At 47.9% G+C, this 20,334-nt stretch overlaps 1 protein-coding gene across 1 annotated transcript in view; it reads right to left on the reverse strand.

Moving 5' to 3' along the window:
• Positions 1–20,286, reverse strand: part of Poc1a (POC1 centriolar protein A) — a 73,192-nt gene extending 52,906 nt beyond the window's left edge. The window contains exons 1-7 of the mRNA XM_026383931.2: positions 19,880–20,286; positions 16,199–16,283; positions 14,793–14,964; positions 14,204–14,383; positions 12,341–12,448; positions 11,257–11,372; positions 3,504–3,637 (exon numbers count right to left, since the gene is read on the reverse strand). Coding sequence (XP_026239716.1) covers positions 3,504–3,637; positions 11,257–11,372; positions 12,341–12,448; positions 14,204–14,383; positions 14,793–14,964; positions 16,199–16,283; positions 19,880–19,897 — 813 coding nt within the window. The 5' untranslated portion in view covers positions 19,898–20,286. The remainder of the gene's footprint in view (positions 1–3,503; positions 3,638–11,256; positions 11,373–12,340; positions 12,449–14,203; positions 14,384–14,792; positions 14,965–16,198; positions 16,284–19,879) is intronic.
• Between the last annotated feature and the right edge of the window lie 48 nt (positions 20,287–20,334).

Raw genomic sequence — 20,334 nt, forward strand, 5'->3', positions numbered from 1 at the left:
CTCTTGCTAGACCAGTATAAGTATGTAGCAACAAGACTGGGATCCAAGCGACCATGAGGCCTGCTGATATCTCACTCAGACCAGTGATCCAAAAACAAGAGTGAAATCACAACTTGAATGTTAAAATGTGTGTGAGGCCGAGTGAGTATGGTAGAAACTGCACAGAGGTAGGTACTTGTCCCAGCTGGGCCACTTTCAGAGGCATGAAACCCCATTACAAATCTAGACAGCTCTGTTTCGCCACCTGGACTCAAAAGTGCTTTCATATCTGCGTTCCTCCTTATCTACAGGATGGAATCCCTGGGCAGCCAGTCCCATTTGGGAGCCCTGAAGCTGCTAAGCCACACAAAGCAGGAAGTGGCTGATAGCAGCTGTGTTCAATCAGGCACTTGGCCACCAGCCCCCGCATCACCATCTCCTAGAACAGAATGTGAAAGTTCGTCACCGAAGAGCCCACCTGCACATCTTCCTGGAAGGATGAAAGAGGGAATGAGCTTCACAAAGCAGGGAGCCTCTGAGGACTAAGCACCTGTAGCAGAGAACCCAGTCAGAGCTCAGCCACTGGTCAACGCCCTTTGGGATGCATCTCCATTTAGGGTGACTCCTAGGGCTCAATCAGAGGGTAATACGTAGAACTTCTTTCTGGAGCTGAGCCAAATGTGCTTACCAGCATCTCATAAACTCTCATAATTATGAACAGACAGCACTGGCCAGCCTCTGGGGATTTTCCCCCTTGGAACTCAGCATAGCAGACCCCACTCCTGGTCATGGATTTCCATAAGTATTAGGAATTCGGTCCAGTTGTGGGCTCTGTATTTTAACCAACTGCCCAAATTAAGGCTGTCCAACTTGTAAAATCCCCACTTTGGAAGCCAACATTAGCCGACTCTGAATTACCCTCACCCAGGAGGCAAAGCCAGGAGGGTGAGCTGGGCTTTGCTAGGAGTAAACACGGCTTTCTCACGCGCAGCCCTTTCCCACGTGTGCTCATGCACTCACATCCCTGCATTAGCCCTGAGACTGGACTCTTAATCCTGATGCTGCTTCCATATCACTTGTGAGCACCCCCAATGAAAGCCCTCTCAAGTCAGCCACCCCATACTGCAGAATGGGTGAGGAAATTAAGTCAGGCCTGTCCATGTTGGGGACCTTTGACCAGAGCCAACTGTGAAAAACGGCACCAAGGTGCCACCACCAGCTGGGAGTGCATGGTGGTCTCACCACAGGTCTTGAGGAGGAGCAGAGTAGGCAGAGAATTAACATTCTCTAGAAAGAAGCAAGAAGTAAAGCCAGATCAGGGATAGGACAGAGATAAGCAATTTTGGACAGCCCATCTTCAGCCCCTATGGAACCCTGAGCAGGTCCAACCCATGACCTCCCACACCTGACACCTGCAGCATCCACAGTGGGGCTGGGTGTCACAACTATTCCAGGAAGAAAAGTCCCTAAAACCTGTGGCAAACCAGTCCCTACGTTTCTGTTTTAAATAGGGAGTTTGGGGGATTGGGAGCAGAAAAAAATTAGAGCCTCATATCCTCATTATCATCTTCATCTGAACTACACTGAGACAGAGGCAGGGTCTGCCCACCTTTACCCAACCCTCCAAGTACCTCTGAAGACTTAGCCTGCCTCTCTCAGTCTTCCAACTCATCTCATCCTGCCTTCAGCTGTCATCTTCCCCATGACATCCATTTTATCTCCCTCATGACCATCCTAGTAAGCCAGAGTGGATGCTGAACAAATGAATGACAAAATGAACACAGGTCACCTAGTTTCTTTCTGGCACTGTGAGTTTGGTGTCCTGATGAAGAAATGACCCAGTGATTCCATGGAAACATTTTCCTGTACTCCACACCCACAGATCTTCAACTGCCTCAACTTAGTTACCACATGTCCAGGTTTAACACAGACAAGGAGATGCTCACGTTCCCTGTTTCACAGGGAGAACAATGTCAACAGATGTATTTTTATGTGCTGGATGCTGTGCCTGAACACCAGCAATGACATTTTAGATACCACATTGAAGTGTGCTCAGGTTGACAGGGGAATTGGCTATTTCAAGTTCCCTCACATAAAAAAAAAAAAAAAAAGAAAGAAAATAAAATGTCCTGGGTGGTCATCTGATATGCACCTATTTCGGTGCTGTTTCTACGTAATGCTTTTTGTTCTGCTTGTAGTGAGCAAATGCAGTAGCGGCAGTCACATGGTTTTCACATGCCCTCCTATCTATAATGTCCTAAACTGCTTACACATTACTTTAAATACGACTTGCCCAAGGGTAATAGAAGTGACTCCAGCAGGCTTACACCAGGACCAGCAGTCACCCAAGCCCAGGCTGGCTGCACATTCCACTTGGATGTGCTGGCCCAGGGAGAACGGCCCAGCTGGTCCTATAATGTGTCTCTGAGAGGGAAGACTAGGAGTCACCACAAGGCTGGGGGATATAGCAAGGAGCCTCCAGGTCCCAAGGAGACAAAAATAAAGGCCTATGTCCCCAACCCCCGGCCATGGCCAAAAGGCCCCCCATGCTCCCTAACCCAGAAGGCAATGAACCCCAAACAGCAGCTGAAAACCCTTGGCTCAATGCCTATACTGGATTCCCATACTAGCCTAGCATCCCAGGACCTCACTCATCTGTCTGTCTCCAGCTCATAGGTAGAGGAGATAAAGACAAAATCTCTGAACTGCACACTCCCTGCTCCACTTAAACACAATAACTTTGTCCTAGCAGGAGATACTGCGATGACTGATCTGCTGAGCAAGGCACAGCTAGGCCACACTTGCTGGTAGGGTGTGTATGAGAGGCCTGAACCCAAGTCAGCTGCTAATGAGAGCTGCATGTAGTCCATCTCACATAGCAAATGCATAGGGGCCTTACACTGGCCACCAACCACCCAGGCAGTCCAGGGTACTGGATGCTTTGAAGTCAGTCAGACAGAAGGGCACTGCTCCTTTGATTGAATTTCAAAAATTCCCAGGTCTGTGCCTCAATCTCTGCAGCACACATCATTGTCTTTCTCTGAAGCCTGGATATCAGCCCACCCCAGAATCCTTGGGAACTCTGATGGTGACACAGAGCATGGGTTCCAGAGCTCTATTCAACCACTAGACCAAGGGATATCTGAGGTCATTAGGGGACAGATTCTATTTAGCCACCTATCCCAGGGGGAGTTTGCAAACCATGCCCAGATGATGCCCTTCCCACACCCCACCCAATCTGCCTCCCTTACTCCCTTCTCAGCTACACCAGGCCCAACCCCAGCGATCAGCCCAGAAAGGTGGTCATAAAGGCAGCTATGGGAAAGGCCACCATTTCCCTGGTGGTCATAAAGGTGGCTATCTCATATATGCATCTTACTCTATCTCATATATACATCTTACTTATTGCACAGGTTCTGAAGGGACCACAGTGGGTTCCAACCCTGAACTCTGACCTGCACTGGTATCAAGGCTGCACCTCTGCCCCACTCCATGCTACTCAGTACCAGGATGATGCCTCTCACCTGATGCCCATGGAGTGTGTAGAGCAGTCGGCCCTCCATCAGGTCCAGGATCTTCAGGGTTGAGTCACTGGAGGCTGTGATCAGGTAGTTTCCCGATGGGTGGAAAGAGAGGGCATTCACCGCTGCACTGTGTACTAGGGGAAGGACATCAGTCAGGCTCTGGTTGAGAGGCTGAGAGAACAAAGCTGAAGCCTGAGACAGGCAATCAGGGCCAACCTTGGCTCAGCACAGGTCTGATAGGCCAGGATAGCCATTACTCAGAAGGGTTGTGGATCATCCCACATTAATCTCCCAGGAGAGTGGCACAATCAAAGGCCAGGAGAAGACTCATCCAGAGTCAAGGGTGGACAGTAGGAGAACCAAGGAAGAGGAAATGGATGTGGCAAACCAGAGGAATCAAGTGATTCCTTCACCCTCTCTCATGACACCCAGCAGTCAAGCTGGGGCAGAAGAGAACACACAAACATAGTGTTTAATCTGTTTTATATTGTTACTTTAGGAAAACCAAATGGAAAACTAAACCCTCAAAATGCCAATACAATGCCAATATTCTGTGGGAGGGGGGTATGGGGACAGGCAATCACAAGGCTAAGACACTTTCAGGAGCCAGTTGGTACTGGGCTCCCATCCTAGCCTCCCTACTGGCCCACCCTGTGACCATGAACAAGCACCTTGATTGCACTGAGTCTCAGTTTCTCATCTACACGTCAGCACCCACATGTGCTGAGGGTCTCTGAAGTCCAGGGATGCTACCAGGTTAAGTCCACAGAGAGAGCCCTCAGACCTCAGTGCCAGCATGGATGTCTCTCTTCTCTCTGCACCATGTCCCTTACAACTCCAAGTTCTACCACATTACCCACTTGGCAGTTCAACCCCATCCACAACTCTCTTCCCCACCATCCTAGCCCAAGCCCACCATCTGTTCCTTTGTTCCTTACTCTCCAAGATCCAGTTGGCCCAGCTGTTGGTTCTCCCAGCCATGAAGCCTTTTTTCCCCTTGTTTCCATGGGCATAGAAAACTCTTGCCCTCCGTGTCCCCTGACTGCCCTCAGGCAGGAGCAGAGTTGAGTCCCTATTACCAGCTTAGTGCCTAGCACCAAGTGGAAATCAGAAAGTGGCTGATGAGCTGGGTGTCCAGAAGCCTCAGTAGGTCACACAGCCTTTCCTCAAAGCTGAGGGCATGTTCTGGGTGGAGCAAGTCCACAGCCAGTGCATGGACCTGCTCATCACAGCCTCTTAAGAGTTGCTGCCAAGAAAGCCCCGAGTGACTTTGCACCCATTATCATGGTCTAGTGAGGCGAACTAGTGGGCTAAGGTAATCATGATCTTGCAAAGTCAGCACTGTCACAAACATAAAGGCAAGTTTGCAAACCATGCCTTCATCTCAGCAGAGAGAGGCTTCAGAACACACTGGACCAGTAGCATACCCACCATCAAACAGCCCTCAACAGAGGGGTACAAGGAGCCCCTCAGATGCCAGCCCAGCTGATGTGCTGATATACTGGGGAGTGTGAAGACATGTTCCCAAGTACACTAAGGGGAGACAGCCAAGGATTTACGTAACATGATATTTATATCTGAACAACACCCTCCAAGTGCCAGGAACTCTAGGAGGCAGTCTAGAGAGGAGCTGAGGGTCTCTGCAGTCCAGAGACAGAATGCAGAGACCCCACTGCCTACACTAGGATGAAGGCCACCCTAGGCCCTCACCTAAGACAAAGGTAGCAGAGGAGCAGCCAGTGGCAGGAGGGTGGAGCAGGGAAGGTGGCTCAAGGATCCTTAGACTTCCCCAGCACCACGAGGACAAACAGAGTCAGTGTGTGGACACCACACTATAGCCTCTCATCTGGCCAGGCCACCCAAGGGAGACAACCTCCCTCCAAGGACCGGCAACAGAAGTCCCACTCTACTATAAATGCCAAGAACACCAAACACCTGGAATCAGTTACTTCTGAAGAGGGCTCAGACTGGCATGCCAGGCTTGGGGGAATGACCCAGACACAGGACTCACACTCTCCTCCACCTGCTCTCCTGCCTCATTCACTGGCTGTACCACCTCCACTCTAACACTTCTCTGCCTCTAAAGTGGTGGTGGAGACGAGGGACCAATCTAGAAGGCCTCATCTTAAGAGCCATCCCTGGATGCCACACAAGGGCCCAACTGCTCCACAAGGGGGTTGAACCTCCCATCATGATGCCCTGAGTAGTGACTGTCCAGAAACAATCCACTTTTCATCAATCCCAAATCTGCAGGCCTTCTTCCTGGCTCCATGGTAGATATCAGTGATGACACAGACTGTAATTATCCCTCAACCTCCACCTCAAAAAGGGAATTCCAACTCAGGATCAGAGATAAACCAACAGAGAGTTTACACAGGTCACCAGGAGCCCAGGAGGTATGGAATGATATCACCACAGCCCCCAGACCCAAACATTAGGAACTGGTCACAGCTTGTAAGCAATAGGGAACTTAAGGAGAGACCTGGGTACCCACAATCCACTCTGCTCATACTGCTATGTGTAGAGGACTTCAGCAAACATGGGCCTAAAGGGATACTAACTGGCCAAGGAATCCAGAAAATAGGAGGGACCTTTTTTGGGCAGGTCATGCCTGGGTCAAGCTGCATCCCCACATCTTGTCACACAGGGGTAGCTCACTTCCACGTGCCCATGAGGATCCTGGTGATGTATCACAGGTTATCACCTGTGACACAGTGGCTCTGGGTTTCCAAGGGGTGTTTGTTTCATACCTGTAAGTGCCTTAATACTAGCAGCAAAGGACACCCAAAACATTCTTTTTTGCAAACACTTTGTAAATGCCCACTTCAGGATGAAGGAAAGAGACAAGTAAGTTGGCCAGATCAGGAAGGATAAGCACACTGCTCTCAATCAATGGTTTTAGTCTCAAAATAACAAGTAAAGGGTACAGCCACTTCAAAATCCTCCATGATGAGGCTGGGGGTGTAGAGCATGTGTGAGGCCCTGGGTTCGATCCTTAGCACTACATTAAAAAAAAAAAAATTCCTCCATGACCACGCCTCAGGTAGGTTGGGAGTGCAGGGGTATTATACTAGGGACCAGTGGCCCAAAACACCTGAGATTCAGAGCTCCAACTAGAGCTTCTGGAGAAGGCCAGGTCAAACCTGCTGTGAGGCAGCCAAGGGAACTGCCTCTCCTTGGGATCTTGGATAAAACACTAGAGTCATCACACAGTTTAAGGAACCCAGCGTGGGAATGGTGGCAGAATGCCAGACTCAGAGACCCTGAGCTGAAGACCCAGATTCACAGCCTCCTAGCTGCATGGCCATCATCAAAGTGGGACGTTGTCCTGCCTTGCTGGCCACCCAGGCCTGTCACTAGATATCACTAGATAATGGATCAGCACATGCCTGTAAACTCACAAAGCACATTTGGATTCTGGGACGGGGGCTGCTGCTCATATGTTTGAACAGTCTTAACGTGGGTTCAGAGCATATGGATCCTAACCCACCTCCATGGGGACTGGCACTCTTAGGGCTCTACCAGCTAGTCTCCTTAACTGAATTGGGAAATCAGAAATGCTCCCCACAGTGATAGGCCAGAGCCAAGTAACTCTTTGCCTGGGAGGAGAGTTGGCTAGCCCGAGATAAATGGTGCCAGCTATCTATAGTCCAAAGCCCCAAGCAGGCTTCAACTCCAACAACCCAACCCAAGACGGGGAGAGCCCTCTACAAAGCATGACTGTGGGGTGGCCAGACACACACTGCAATATCATTTACCAATTCTCTCAGAAGAGTCTACTGGACTCACATACCAGAAAGCCACTTAGGAAGTGCCTGATATCCATCCAGAATCAACAGGGGAGAGAGACACTGGATATCACTGCATCCTTAAAACCTTTCCCCTGGGTTTCCTAGAAACCAGAGACAGAAAAGAGATCAGGTATCTTCCACGATAATGCTGAGAGCCTTTCTTGTGGAATCAGCCTCCAAAGAGACCCCACTGCACATGGGGGTGGGAGCTTCCCACATGGAGGGTTATACCCACAGAACCCTCTGGGGAGACCCTAGATCTGAGCAGACCTGTCCTGGTTCCTCCAACAGCAAGAATAGTGAGAGGTACATTTCCCTACCCAATGAGCTCAGATCCATTCAGCTTATTGAGCACCTGAAGGTGAGCCTTGAGGCTAGGGGATGAATCTGCTCTCCTGTGAACACCTTCCAGGTGACACAGCATTGGAAGGGGAGCTCAGGGGGAACCTACTGTGTTTACAGGATGTGCCAAGTCTTTTCAAGACTCCAATCTATATCAGGGCAGCAGAGAAACAAGATGTTGCAGGCTCAATAAGGAGCTCCATCTCAAGAGGAAAGGACAGCAGCAAAAGCAGACTGGAAGTTCCCAGTGGAGCCTGTTCACTAGGACATATACTCAGGTGCACTCATGTTAAGGTTTAGTGTGGGACACTGCAAGAATTTTCAGAGGTGAAATGATTATGAGTTGTGTCCTAATCCATGGATTAACCCGTGGATATGGATTAAATGGATGGTAACTGTAGGCAGATAGGTTGTTGGAGGTGTGCCTTGGGGTTCACATTTTGTCCCTGGTGAGTGGAGCTCACTCTGTGCTCCCTGGCTGTTATGTCTGAGCTGCTTTCCTATGCCGTGCCCTTCTACCATGATGCTCTGCTTTACTCCAGCCCCAGAGCTATGGAGTGGGCCAACCATGGACTGAACCTCTGATACCATGAGTCAAAATGAACTTTTCCTCCTCTACATTGTTCTTGTCTGGTCTTTTGGGCATAACTAAAATAACTCAGGACTTAGTTCTGGTACTCACCTGAGTGCATCCACTTCCCCAGCCCTATTATCACTAAGCTTCACTCTTGTCCACTGCCTAGCCTGTTCCCCCAGAACTCAAGGCCCTCTCCCTGGACCCACCCATCCCCCTCACCTGCTCTGCACTGCTCTACCTCCTGACCACCCCCTAAGAAACCCCACTCTCTTTCTTCCCCTGGCTTCAATTTCTCCGGCACTCTAGTACTGGGAGATGGACTTCATAACTCTCACTCCAGCTGTTTTGTGGCCATTTTTCTTCCAGGGCCTTTCAATTATGGAGCCCCAGGATGTGGCATCAGCTGTTCTCTCATCCCAAATCCCACAAGCCATTCCCTGGGCCTGACCCCTCCCCACTCTGATGTCAGAGCTCACTTTAACATTAAGCTCTGATAGCCCACCCACCAGTCACCATGAGACAGCAATACTCCATCCATATATTATCAACACTGCTTTTTTCTCAGATGTCCCTCATCCCTTTGCTCCTCAAGTGACAGGCCCATTTTCCCACTATTACCAGTCAGGACTCATCTTTGGGACTCGGGCCAGAGATGGCATTCAAGGATCTTTCTAAGGGGTACCTGCTGCTGTACTCCAGGAACACTGGGCCTAGGTTCCTGAATCACCAGGGATAGGCCTGAAGACCCTCTCCTCCCAGTGTTAGGACTCATGTGGTACAAACCACACCCAGCCCTATATTATAATCCTCATGTGGATTCTCCCATCAGATCTTCACTGCATAAGGATCTATTATCATTCCCTTTACAAAAAGGAAAATAGGCTTCACTCCTGAAAACTGCACTGTCTTGTCAACTTCCTGTCCCATCTCTCCTTGCCCAAGCCCTCCCTGTCTGACCTGCCCACCTTCACCAGTAGATGCATAAATGTGTCCAACACCCCAACCCAACCCTAAACTCAGGCCTGACCCAGAGCAGAAGAAGGGCCTCTAAGCCTGAAGAAGGGAAAGGACCACAACTCTCCGAGTGGTGGTGGTCTCCAAGTGGATAGTAGACACCACTACTGTTCTGTTCTAGAAGGTTCTGAAAGACCATCAATGACAGATGCCAGGACTGTTTATAATTACTATTTATAATACCTAACACAATTTAAACATTACGTAAATAGTTTTTATATTGTATTGTTTAAGGAAGGGGTAATAAGATATACATGTTTGGTACATTAAAAAAAAAAAAAAAAAAAACCTGGTTTATGTGGCTGGGCCCTGCCATCCAGTGGTGATGTATATTATTGCAGGTCCTGACCAACAGTTGGCCTTACCAGGAGACCAGACTCTTAAAAGACCTCAGGAAGCCTCAGACTATACCCAAAGGACTTAAAAACAGCATACTACAGGGACACAGCCACATCAATGTTTATAGCAGCACAATTCACAATAATTAAACTGTGGAGCCAACCTAGATGTCCTTCAGTGGATGAATGGATTAAAAAAAAAAGTGCATATATACACAGTGGAATTTTACTCAGCATTAAGAGAAAACAAAATCATGGCATTTGCAGGTAAATGGATGGCATTGGAGAAGATGTTAGAAGATGAAGTTAGCCAATCCCCAAAAACCAAATGCCAAATGTTTTCTCTGATATAAGGAGGTTGACTCATAGTGGGGTAGGGAAGGAGAGCATGGGAGGAATAGATGAATTCTAGATAGGGAAGAGGGGTGGAAGGAAGGGAGGGGACAGGGGATTATCAAGGATGGTGGAATGTGATAGACATCATTACACAAAGAACATGAATGAAGATTTAAATTGGGTGTCAACATACTTTATATACAAACAGAGATACGAAAAATTGTGGTATATGTGTGTATTAAGAATTGTAATACAAAAAAAAGTACATATATAAAGGCATAAATTGACGTCAACATACTTTATATACAGAGATATGAAAAATTGTGCCCTATATGTGTAATAAGAATTGTAATGCTTTCCACTGCTATTGTGTATTTTAAAAAAAATAAAATCAATAAAAGATTTTTTTAAAAAAAGAACTCAAGAAGGAGACTCAACAAGAGCAGCAGCATCATTAATACTGTACCTTATTCCCACTTTGTGCCAGCTATTCTCTTACTTCTTGACATGAACCAACTCATAAACCCTCCAACACCACCTCGGAGAGAGGCCCTATCATTGTTCCATGAGCTCCAAGGAGTCAAATGAATACCCAGTGTCACAACCAGGAGTACCAAAGTTGGTCAAAGAGTCATCCTCCACCCTGTGCTGTTCCCAGGCCAGAAACTTCTCCCCATTCTTGGGAAGTCTGGTCACCAGGGTTATCCTAAGAAAGTGCTGTCCTCAAATATCTGAGAGCAGCTAGAAGTGATTATGGGAGTATTAAGGAGAGCTCTGAATCTCAAAGCCCATACCTGTGTCAAACCCCTGCTGCCCTGCCTTTCAAAGGCTACATTAAATCAGGGTGCACAGCCCTGGGCCTGACTCCTGAGCCTGGCTGCTAAGTCAACCCTCTATATGGCTTTACGTGAGGATGATACCTTGAAGCCAGAGGTGGCCAAGGTCCCACCAATCCTGACCTATATGGTCAGTATTGTCCCATGGCCCTAAAGGACAATCTCCATTATGGGGAGAAATAAGAGCAATGGATGGCCCCAGAAGTGGCCTTAAAGGGGAGGAGTTCTAGCCAAAGATCCCAGCTATAGTGTGCGTGAGACTCTGCCACCTTATAGCTGGGCACCAAAGGGCTTTTTGGAAGTTCAATGGTACCAGGTTCCTTTTCCTAGTCAACATTCCAAGCAGGACAGGCACACCACAGACTACTCATCCCTGGTTATCCAACAGACCGAAGACTCCTCCTCAGGGATGTCCTCAGGAGCATCAAACCAAATGTCTACAGCAACAAACCAAATATCTAGAACCAGCACAGTCCCACCATGGCTGTTTATAGGCCCACGAGGCTGTTCAATACTCACACTGATAATGCTGTAACAATCGGTGAGTCCGCACATCCCATACCTTCACTGTGTTGTCCATGCCAGCGGCAGCAATGCATGTACCACTAGGGTGGAAGTCCACATAGGTGACAAAGCTAGAAAACAGGGGCCATCGGGAACTGTAAGAGGTCTGCCCTGGCTCAGGATGTAACCAAAAGCATTATCACTTTCCTAGCCCTGTGCATCTGCTCACACTGTTTCCTCCACCCAGAATACTTTTTTTTTTTTCCCCTTTTTAAACCGATGACCAAGGGAGAGCAAGAATAATGTGAGAATAGTCACTAGCGGTGAACTAAGGTGGACTTACCAAGATCGATTTTCAAGTACAAGCAGAAAAGGTTGTCTTTAAACCCACAGGTCAGCAAGGCTGCTCTGGAGTTCCAGAGCTGAAACTAGTACCCTTGCCTGGGCTGGCTCCAAAGTAGGTCCTGCCAGCTGAGGTGCTGGCTATGTATCTCTAGGAGACTTACCAAGGGCTTTCAATACACAGCCTCTCAGGAGAAGTCCTTCCTTGTGGTCCCCAGCCTAATCAAAGTGAGCAGAAGCTCGGGTCCATTTAGGAACCTGGAACAACTAAGTCCCTACTGAAATGCAGGCTCCTTCCTCTCTTAATGATGTGGCACAGTATAAACAGTTATCAACTGCTATAAAAACCTGACAAGGCTTTCATTCATAAATCCATCACCATAGGTAATATAAATGGAAGCCTGAAAATGAAGTTTGGGACAGTGAGTTCAACTGCTCAGAGACAGACATGTTACAATTTTGAGAACTAGAAAGTAAAGAGAAAAGAGGGAGACTTAAATAATTACATACCTTTGAGGTTAACATTCCTGTTGGCTGGCTTTGAACTTACTCTCCTCCTACTTCAGCCTCCCAAGCTGCTGGGACACTTTCCGTTCACACAGGAAAAGATACAGAGCTTGTACAAAAGGCACCAGCCAAGAAGCAGAAGAGGTGTAGCTGCCACCCCCATGGCTCCAGCCCCTGAAGACCCCTGGCATGCCCAGGTCTGCACTCTGTACTGGAGCACTTGCAGATAAAAGATAGCATTAGGACTTACCTGCCATGCTCACAGTATGAGTAAACACACTCCCGGCTGGTCTTGTCCCACAGCTTGACAGTCTTGTCATCACTTGCAGACACGATGAGCCTCCCATCAGGGGAGAATCTGAGCCGGACAGGGAAGAAGTCACATCACTGATTAACAAAGACTGCATGGGAATCACACACCATTTTCCACAGCTACCTTTCCCTGAATGCATACTACCTGACCCAGGAACTATCTAGGGTGTACACATCTTGCTGCAACTCCAAGTGACCCTGGGTAAGTGCTTACCTCTCTTTGAGGTGGAGTAGAGCAGTACCTATCCCTCAGTAAGCATAGAGTAACACAATGCACAAAATCCCCAGTAAAGAGGGCCAAGGGATGGATGTAGCTCAGTGGTAGAGTGCTTGCCATGCATGAGGCCCTAGGTTCAATCCTCACATGGAGTAGCAGGGGGACAGGGGGACCAACAGGTACATGGCATGTGGCAAAACATACCCAGTGCTAACTCCTGGCTTATTAGCACTAAGGGGTGAGGAACCCCACATCAGGTGTAACTATCTTGCCCCCAGGTTATCCGGGTCAGCAAAACACAACCTACCAACACAACAGCATGGAGGTCATGGGGACCTAACCACCAAAGGCCTGCTAAGGGCCTGACATGCCACTTTGCTGGCCTAGTCCCTCCTGTTCTTATGACTTTGACCGTAAGACCTTAAGAGCAATCAGGCACCTCCCAGGACAAAGGAATGAGTGCTGCCCTAGGGAACAAAAACTTGCATGGATTCTCAGAAGAGACAGCTCAACAGTCCCTAATCTCTGACTGCAATGTTTTCCTAGTGTCCCCTGGCCCCTTCAACCCTCTTCTCTGGAGCAAAGAGAGAAGAAAAAAAAAAAGAGAGAGAGACAGCGAGTGAGAGTGGGGAGAGAGAGAGGGAGAGGGAGAGAGAGAACTCTGTTGAAAGGAATTAAATAGCCAGGAGCAGTGGCACATGCCTGTAATTCCAGCAGCTTGGGAGGCTGAAGTAGGAGGAGAGTAAGTTCAAAGCCAGCCTCAGCAACTTAGTGAGACCTTGTGTTAAAATAAAAACAAAACAGGCTAGAGATGTGGTTCAGTGATTAAACATTCCTGGGTTTTATCACTGGTACTAAAAAAACAATAAAACAAAAGGAATCAAATAACTAAGAATATGCATATCTATGTCTGTAATTCTTGGACCATGAAAAGTCCTTTAGGTCACCTGGCTCCCCATGTGCATAGCACAGCCTCCCATACCAAAGAGAGGGCCAGCCTCCAAGCCAATCCCCCCTAGGACCCTGAAATCCCTTCTATCAGCTCTGGGGGAAAAAAATCCAATCTCTTTACAGCAGAAAGTAGGCAAGACTTATGCCAGAGAGACTTGGGTTCAGATCCCTAGCTCTTCCACTTACCTACTAGGTACCCTGGGGCAAAACACCGTGCTGTTCTGAGTCTCATATGCAAAATGCAAATGATACTATCTAGCTGAGAGAACTATCCCGAGAAACAAGGAAAATTTATATAGTCATAGTTCTAACAATGTCTTATTACTGATATTGCTATTGCTAAGAAGTGGCTCCTACTGGCTCAGCTAGTGCTATGTCAGCACCAATGTCAGATCATCATCATGGTGGCCAGTTGACTAATTTATGTGTCATCAACTCAGTGAAACTTCTTAGCAAATACAATGTAGGAAATACTACTGTTGCCATTTTATAAATAAGGAAACCAAAGCACAAGAAGATTGGTGGGTGGCTAAGTAACTTGCCCAAGGTTACATGATGATACCTAACAGCCTCACTGTATCCCTCCTCAACCCCTGAGTTCCTCCAAGAGCCTCCAGCCATGACAATGCTCACCTGGCACAGCGGACCCAATTGATGTGCTGGTTCAGGGAGAACAGGAATCTCTGGCGATGAGTTGACCACACCTTGACTGTCTTGTCATCAGAGGCTGTCACAAGGGACTGGCCATCACTGCAGAAGTGGACACTTCTCACCGTGGCTGAATGTGCGCGAAACATAGTGGATTCACCTTTACTAAGAAGATAGAAAACAAATCAGGAAACCTATAAGTGACATGAGGGCCCAGAAGCACATCAAAGCTCTCCTACCCTTCAAGTAACCCTCCCAAAATCAGTCCAATCCTGAGTACCCCAGTCCCTCCAGAGTCTCCAACACAGGAGCAGAGCACTGCCCTCCCATCTCCACCCACATGCAAGTAATGTCAAGTAGCAGACCTTTTGAGGATGGCTAGTGGCACCCCAGAACCCCTCTCCAAACCTGAGGAAAGGGCCCCAACTAAAGCCCAGCCTCTGATGATGCTCTCTCTCTGTGGTAGGACAAATGTCACACTGTAATCAAACCAGAGCCAAAGTAGAGACCTTGGTGGGGACAGCCCTGGCTCAGGGTCCCAGCCTCTGTCAAACCCCTCAGATATATAACTCACACATTGGGCACCCAGATGCGAACAGTCTTGTCACGGGATCCTGAGGCAAGCAGATGTCCGGAGGGGGAGAAGTTCACACAGGTGATGGCATCCTTATGGCCCGTGAAGCGGTAAGCACGTGACTGGGGCTTCATGTGCCAGATCATGAGGCATGAGTCCATGGAGCCACTGGCTGAAGAGAGTGGGTGATGCTATGACTCTTGGCTTGAGTGGTCCACAAGGCTTCACTAGGATACTGAAGAAGCAGTGGGGAAATCGGGCCTAGCTCCACATTCCCAGCATGCACAAACAGGGCAATGAAAAGGGTCCCCACAGTGACAGCCCATACTGCCAGTGACGCTGACTTGAAATTTGGAGAGTCTAATGCCTGGCAACTCTCCAAGTAACAGTCCTATATAGAAATCAGTCCAACAGAGGCCCTTCAATATGCCAGCCATGAGCTACAATCCAGGGCTCTGGGAAAATTCATCTCCATGGGGCCCTTAGTCTACCTACTAACACACCCTGAAGGCACAAAGACCAAGTCTTCCCAGTACTAAGGAGCTAGCCCAACCCATTCACCATTGAGAAGACCCAACTCAATAGAAAAATCTAAAAGAGGTAAAAAATGACTTCAGTTTCCTTTGCCTACAGCAAACTAAAAAGCCAACAGCTTCTGGCAAGAGATTTTGACAAAAAGAAGGGGTGAGCCTACTCCATGGGAACAAGAAAGCCACAACCAGGAAACTGTATGAATCCCATGTGACTAAGGAAGGGAGGCCCCCTGCCACAGCAAAAGGGAATAGGGGGTGGGGGTGGGGGTTCCCAGGCTCTGCTCAACATCTTTTCACTGGTAGGCCTCTGTAACAAGAAGGTGTACCATTAGGAACAACAGCACAGGCCTGTCATCCCAGTAACTCAGCAGGCTGAGGCAGGAGGACCCCAAGTTTGAGGCCAACTTAGTGAGACCTGATTTCAAAATAAAAAATTAAAAGGCTGGGGATGTAGCTCAGTGGTAAGACACCCCTGTAGCACCAAAAACAAACAAATGAACAAACAAAACCCCAGGGGTATCATAATACTGTGAACAACAGAATATAAGACTGAAGGAAATGGGCTCACAGCTTAGAGCCCACTAAGAGGAGACTGGAATGTGCAGGGAATAGCCCAGACTCTTGTCTTACCTTCAAAGACTGTGTAACTACGGCAAAGGCCCTAATCTCTCTAAGTGTCATGCTGTTTGCATGTAAAATGGAATTCATGAAGCCCAGTGCCCAGATGGTTGGTAAGTGAAAACAAGAAGAGGATCCAGACAAAGTACCCACGTCACTGTTGTGCTCTGCTGCCCCTACACCACACCTCCCAGGTAGAAACTCAAGGGTTCTCAACTCATAACCTAGTGCCTGGGACAAGATGCCTTCTGTTACCCAGCTGCTTCATGTTGACGCTGAAGTCCACACAGGTAACTGCATCTCGGTGGCCCTTAAAATGCCTCTCCAGTGAGGGGTCCTCCTGCAAAAGAGTCACATTAAATAAGTGAAGAGGCTGCCCCAGAGCCAAGACTTTTATTATAACAGGCAGGAAGGGTTAAAAAAGCTCAAGGTGACAGATGTGATTCTGCAATCCGTATTTGGGGTAAAAAAGGGAGTTCAAAACTCAATTGAGTCAAATGTATGAAAGATGATATATCATGAGCTCTGTAATGTTTTGAACAATCAATAAAAAAAAAAAAAAAGCTCAAGGTGTGGGGCTGGGGACACAGCTTAGCTGGTAGAGTGCTTGCCTTGCATGCACAAGGCCCTGGGTTCAATCCCCAGCACCACACACACACACACACACACACACACACAAAAAGCTCAAGGTGTGATCTTATATACAGGAAATTCTAAGGAATCCACTACAAACTAGTAGAACTAATAAGTGAGTTCAGCAAGACAGCAGGATGCAAAATCAACACACATACAGTAGCAATTAGCAATCTATAAAAGAAACAGCTCCACTTATGGTAAATAAAAAATATTTAGGACTAATTTAACAAACGAAATATAAAACACATACAGTAAAACTAATATCATTGAAAAAAATTAAAGAGAAACTAAAAAAAAATGGAAAGATGTCCCATGTTGTGAACTGGAATACAATATTGTTAAGATATAATACATCCCAAATCATTCTACAGATTCAACATAATTCCTGTCAAAATACCAGAAAGAAGTCAAACACCAAAGGCCACAGTTTATCTGATTTCACTTATATAAAATGTCCAAAATAGCCCAAGGAGCCAGACACAGTGGCACATGCCTATCATCCTCACTAGTTAGGGACCGAGACAGGATGATTACAAGTTTGAGGCCAGCCTTGGCAACTTAGTGAAACCCTGTCCCAAATTAAAAAATGAAAAGTGCTCAGTGATAAAGTGAACCTGGGTTCAATCTCCAGTACTGGGGTAAAGAGGGCAAAGAGGAAAAAAGCACCTTCCATCCCAGGAATCAGAGCCTGTACTGTGAACTGGTTAGCGAACCCAAAGATCAGCCCTGACAATTCCTATCAAAATCTCAGGGCCCAAGCTAATCCTAAAATTTGTATGAAACTCAATTCATTCCCCCCACCCCCCCAAAAAAATCTTAGAAGAACCAACAACAGCAGCAAAACAGTCACTGTGGAAAAAAGTTTGTCAATTCATCAGAGTTAACAAATGACCCATCAATTCTGGGCAAATACCTCAAAGAACTGGAAACATGTTCACACAAAAACTTGCTTGTGAATGTTCACAGCAGCATTATTCATACTATTATGAAAGGTCAATAAAATAGGTACTTGTCACTCCATTTCCCTATATGCTTAACAAAACACTGTTGAAATCTTAAGAACTGTTTGCTAATCTTGTTCACAGAATTGTTCCCAGAATGTGCTGTCCCCAACTGTGGACTGTCTGCTAATCTTGTTCCCACAATGAGCTGTCCCCAACTTCCAAACTACAAAATGTAACTTCTCTCCCTGCCCTCTCCAAGAAAAGTATATAAGCTCTGCTTAAGCTGTTCTCAGGGCTCTATCTCTCTTTGCTATAGAGAGCTCTGGGCCCCAGCATGCTGGTCTCCAAATAAACCCACCCTTCTGCTGTTGCATAAGACAGTTTCTTGTGGTCTTTTACTCTGACGTTTCGCCGGACCCTTACAACAGCAGCATTATTCATACTATGCAAATAGTGAATAAACCCAAGTTTTCAACCACAGGGTAACCAAATATGGTATATTCATATAACAATATTATTCAGCCATAAAAAGGATACATGCTACATAGATGAGCCTTGAAAACTTAAGGAACATTTTATCTGATTTCACTTATAAGAAACGTCCAGAATAGTCAAATCTATTGAGACAGAAAGTAGATTATGGTTGTCAGAAGCTCGAAAGAGGGGGAAGGGAAGTACTATTATTGAGTATGAGGTTTCTCTTTTTTTTTTTAAGTGAATTTTTAAGGTATAGGAATAGTATCTCAATAAAGTTATGCCAGCCTTGGCAACTTAGTGACACCCTGTCTCAAAATAAAAAGTGCTGGGGATATAGCTTGGTGGTAAAGTGCCCTGGGTTCAATCCCAAGTATTGGGGATGGTGAGGGCAAAGAGGAAAAATGGGCCTTTCAAGCACTTTCCATCTCAGGTATCAGATCCTGTACCCTCAATCTCCCTGTGAACTGGTTAGTGAACACAAAAGTCAGCCCTGGACAGATTCCTGGTGGCATCATCACAATCTCTACTCTACCCAACATCAGAGAAACATTAGGGGCATTCAGGACACTACTTAGGAAGAGACTCTCTCCATGCAACAGCAGCATGTATCTGAGCACTTGAGGTTTTACCCTTCAATCATCCAAATGTATCCCTCCATATTAAATATCCAAAACCATTGGGGCTGGAGTTGTGGCTCAGAGGTAGAGCGCTTGCCTAGCACGTGTGGGGCCCTGGGTTCGATTCTCAGCACCACATAAAAATAAATAAAATAAAGGTATTGTGTCCAACTACAAGTAAAAAAAAAAATAAACATTTTTTTAAAAAATATCCGAAACCACAATGAAGTATTTCGCAAAGACTCTCCTTGGGAAAGGATGTCGATAGGGCAGAGCAAAGCTGATGTCACCCCACAAAGCTGTAACCAAAACAAAGACTCCATGGCCCAATGCCCAGCTCCACCCCCAGCACACCTGCTTGAGCGCCCTTTTCAAAAAACAGGGAGAGGGACTCCAACAGATAGCAAGTGCTCCATTCTGCCTCTTGCCCTTACCTGTCTCGGGGAAAAACGAGTGCAAGACAGGGTCCAACTCTGGGTTCAGTGGGAAGAGACAAGTACAGATCTACCTCTGATCATGGGTGCCTTTAAAATGCCCAAATCCCTCTTCCTTCGGTGTTCCCTAGATGTTGGCTTCATCTTCCCCAAGAAGGGTTTGTATGGGGAGGCAGGGTGAGCATCGGGTTAGAAGTCAAGAGGTCTGGGTCCTAGCCTGGGCCTTCTGCCCAGATTCTCAGACGCCTCAGGGTGGGGGATCGCGGGGAGGCAACAGACTACCCTTTAGCCAGAAAGCCAGGTCCACTGGAAGCAAATTCTCAAAAGGACCAACTTTGGAGGGTTCCTCTCTGTCTTCTTGAAGAGCCCGGAATCCAAATAGGATGTCCGGGCCCAGGTCACACAGCAGACCTGGGCTATGCCAGGCATCCCAGTGGCCTGCTGTGCACACCTGTCGGAAAAGAGTAGATGTTTCACAAGACCCAGTCCAGCCACCCATTGCTCGGGATGGGGAGACAGACTGTAAAGGCCCACACTGGTCCCAGGCCACACCTGAGTCTCATCGCGCTCGTGACTTCCTTCCTAAGATGCGAACCCTGGAGACAGGAGCTTGTTTGTTCACCCGAATAGATCGACGCGGGGCCTGATGCTCAGCGGGCTCTCAGAAAGAGCGCCTACCGGTCCGCCGCAAACCGTAACAGGAGGCGGAGAGGACCGCCCGGGAACCCAGCGCCTCACCCCGCCCTCTCGCAGTCACTGCTCGGGCCAGCCAGGTGTCTGCCATCCCAGAGGGGACACGAAAGCACAGGCGGCGGGGCAGGCACTTACTGAGCAGGGTGCGGCCATGGTTAGGATCGCTGCGCCAGAGGCGCCGGAGGAGCCCGAGTTCGTGGCGACGGCAGTTGCGCCAGTTCAGTTTCCGCGCCCCCAACTGCCGCCAATGGCAACACGGATCGCGTCGCCGCGCCCCGCCCACCTCAATTAAAGGAGACCAGCCACAGCTTTTTGCCCGCCAACCGGAAGCAGAGTTGTGTGATTGGCACCATGATCTCTGCGCTCCGCTTCGCCAAGGCAGGTAACCCCAAACCGCGCTGCCAAAGGCCTGTGTCCTCAGTCACTCATTCCTCCTGAGAATTTAAAAAGCTCAGGCCAGGGTTTTGCCCCTACCGGCTCGTAACCCGGCCCACGTGATGGGGAGCGCAGCCTTGTGGGAAATGAAGTTCCACACGGCCCACACTTAGCGTCCGGAGAAAGGTGGAAACTACATTTCCCGGGATGCCCCG

Source organism: Urocitellus parryii, chromosome 2 (genome assembly GCF_045843805.1).
Source record: "Urocitellus parryii isolate mUroPar1 chromosome 2, mUroPar1.hap1, whole genome shotgun sequence".
NCBI lineage: Eukaryota > Metazoa > Chordata > Mammalia > Rodentia > Sciuridae > Urocitellus > Urocitellus parryii.